The sequence below is a fragment of the Cryptomeria japonica genome, chromosome 6 (assembly GCF_030272615.1).
Source record: "Cryptomeria japonica chromosome 6, Sugi_1.0, whole genome shotgun sequence".
In the NCBI taxonomy this organism is placed as follows: Eukaryota; Viridiplantae; Streptophyta; class Pinopsida; order Cupressales; family Cupressaceae; genus Cryptomeria; species Cryptomeria japonica.
Window position 1 is genome coordinate 285,732,548 of NC_081410.1, and position 2,776 is coordinate 285,735,323.

The 2,776-nt window shown below is 35.6% G+C and overlaps 1 protein-coding gene across 2 annotated transcripts; it reads left to right on the forward strand.

Annotated features, from left to right (window-relative positions):
* The first annotated feature begins 882 nt into the window (after positions 1-882).
* Positions 883-2,566, forward strand: LOC131031977 (SPX domain-containing protein 1). Of its 2 annotated transcripts, XM_057962857.2 has the most exons (4): positions 883-899; positions 1,028-1,674; positions 1,780-1,930; positions 2,088-2,566. In XM_057962857.2, the coding sequence occupies exons 2-4, from the start codon at positions 1,333-1,335 to the stop codon at positions 2,450-2,452; spliced, it is 858 nt and encodes a 285-aa protein (XP_057818840.1). In that variant the 5' UTR covers positions 883-899; positions 1,028-1,332; the 3' UTR covers positions 2,453-2,566. The 2 variants fall into 2 exon arrangements, with proteins under 2 accessions (XP_057818840.1, XP_057818832.1); XM_057962849.2 differs by lacking the exon at positions 883-899 and having other exon boundaries at positions 959-1,674.
* Positions 2,567-2,776: the final 210 nt, after the last annotated feature.

Genomic DNA, 2,776 nt, shown 5'->3' on the forward strand with positions numbered 1-2,776 from the left:
ATCTATGATTGGTATGTTTTTGGTCTGATCAATGGACTATTAGTTATACTATAGACATGATAGGTTTTGATAGTAACCCTTTTGCCTTTATCTCTTTGTCACTGAGAATCTATCCCTTATCTGGCTTCATGACACTAGTGGCTTCATGACACCATGTTCTTTGCAAATGACATATTCATTGAATACACACTTCCTTGCATGTGACTATAGTTTATAATTTTACTGTCATGGCATAGATTCTTATCTTGGGTGCTCTGTGATTGATAATTAAATGACTATTAACTTCGTTTCAAATGGCTATACCTTTGACAGTGAAGACTGTGAATATTGTTCTTTTGCATTTAACTTGGTGCTTTGACTGTCATTGATATTTCCTTGGCATGAGTGCTGCTTATTTACTATGACAAACTTAGAGATTTGGTTCCTCACCTTGATTCTAGACCTTGAGTACAAACAAGAACCTCCATTGCTTTGATTCTTGAGCTCTTGACTGCACTTTAAGGTCTCATGTAGACAAGCTTTTCCTGAATTTTGATTATGCAGTTTCAAGAAGTTAAGATAATATAAAAATATAATAAAAATACAATCTTAAAAAATCTATATTTTAATTTTAGAATTGTAAAAATATAATCTATCACAACTTTCTTTCTCTTAAAAACGGTCTAAAGATAACTGGTTGAGTAAAAGAGTTTTGATTGGTTTAGAGTTGTATTTTTTTTTAGTCTTGTTTTGTCCTTTGCAATCAATATTATAATAAAGAAGGCACAATAAAAGCCGTCAATTGACCGAATAAAAGAATGTGCGGGCTAATTTATTTTGGAGAGTGCAAATACCGAGGTTGGTAGAAGAAAGAATTTGGAAGAATATGCCGATGAAATTGGAATATGTGAGGGGAACAAGTAAGTATATCTCTGCGAATATTATTCATTTTTGTGGCTTTTAAAGCACCTGCTTACGCCTTAAAATACCAATATGTAAATCAAATCTCAATGGAGTTTGTTCTTTGCCTTCCATTTTCTCGCTGTAGATTCTGCAGTGCCCAGTCGACGATTGTTGGTTTTTTGAGGTCGAAGGTTAGCTCTTGTTAAATTTGATATCAGGTTACAGTGTGCGAATTATTGCCATCTCATTACAATTTTTCTTCAGTTTTTTGGCTGAAATTTTGGCTTACAGAGTGTGTTCTGGGTGTTGTCGAACTTGCCTTGGATTTTTAGATTGAGTTTTATGCAAAAAATTGCCTTAATTTCTGACGGCAGAAGCGATCTGGCAAACAAAATTTGGAAGATCTAAATTAGTACGCAAGCAAAGAGGGAAAATACTTTAGCTGTTACAATGAAATTCGGTAAAAATCTTCAGAGGCTGATTGAAGAAGCGTTGCCAGAATGGCGGGACAAATTTATTGCATACAAACGTCTAAAGAAGCTTTTGAAAGTTATAGCTCCCAAAGCCCAAGACGAAGGGATCTCTCAAGTGCCACGCAAGCGGCAAAGGATCGAAACACAGGGAGAGAGTCATTCTTCCACCAGTCGGAGCAGTGATGGTTTAGATCTCACATTTTTGAAGTACAAATTGACCGCCGAGGAGGTCGATTTCATCCAGCTGCTCTACCCTGAGCTTGAAAAGTTCAATCATTTTTTCATGGAAAAGGAAGAGGAATACATCATTCACCAAAAGGTATTTAAATCTTTTCTTTTCTCTGCCAAAGATACATAAATCCTCTCCTTTCCCCTGCTTAAGTGGCATGTTATAGGAATTTTAATATTTTAATATGCAAAACAGGAGTTGCAGGATAGAATAGAGAGGGTGAAAGACACATACGGTTTATCACCGGCCAAATTCAGGCAGGAGATGATGAGTGTGCGCAAGGACTTTGTAAATTTCCATGGGGAAATGGTGCTTTTGGAAAATTATAGCGTTTTGAATTACACAGGTAAATATTATTAATCAAGTTATGCGTTGATTTATTGGGATTCAACTACTACCAGTCAATTATTATCGATTCATATCCACAGTGATTCAGAAGAACCCCTTTTCTGTGCTGTAATTTAGATAATTAAACTGAAGCAGATTTTGTTTTATGATTTTAGGGCTGGTGAAAATATTAAAGAAGTACGACAAAAGAAGGGGAGGAATACTCCGTCTGGCTTTCATTGAGAAGGTGTTAGAGCAGCCATTTTTTGCGATGGAGGTTCTGTTCAAACTTGTGAAGGAATGCGAGGAAACCCTTGAGCAGTTGTTTGCAAGGGAGGAAGAAGGTAGAATGTTGGGAGAAGAAGAGGAAGCGACGGTTTATGTGTATGAGAGGGGACACGAGGAGGAAATGCATAGAAGCACAATGGCCGCCCTCCGCAGTATGCGAGAAATGCGCAAGGGCAGTTCTACTTTTACCGCTCTCTCCCTCCCTCCCCTACAGAAACACAATAATTACCCTTCTCCTCCCATTCCCACTTGATTTCTTCTCTTCGCCCCTACTAACCAAACTAACTCCCTTTCTTTTGCTTTTGCTACACCTGCTTTTTTGAGTGTTTTCTATTTTGAATATGAAAATAAAATGAAATTTGTAATATCTTGTAATGTTAAAAATGGTATATTATTTGTTATATGTTTTGATTATATTGTTGTAAATAAAATAATTTGTTGATAATTATTATATTATGTTTTTTTTTTAATTATATTTTAAATTTGTTTGATTAGATAGTTTTGAATAAATAAATATGTAATAACGAATTTACGTGTGAATTTGGTTTCCACACCTTCAATTTGATATGACCTCTCT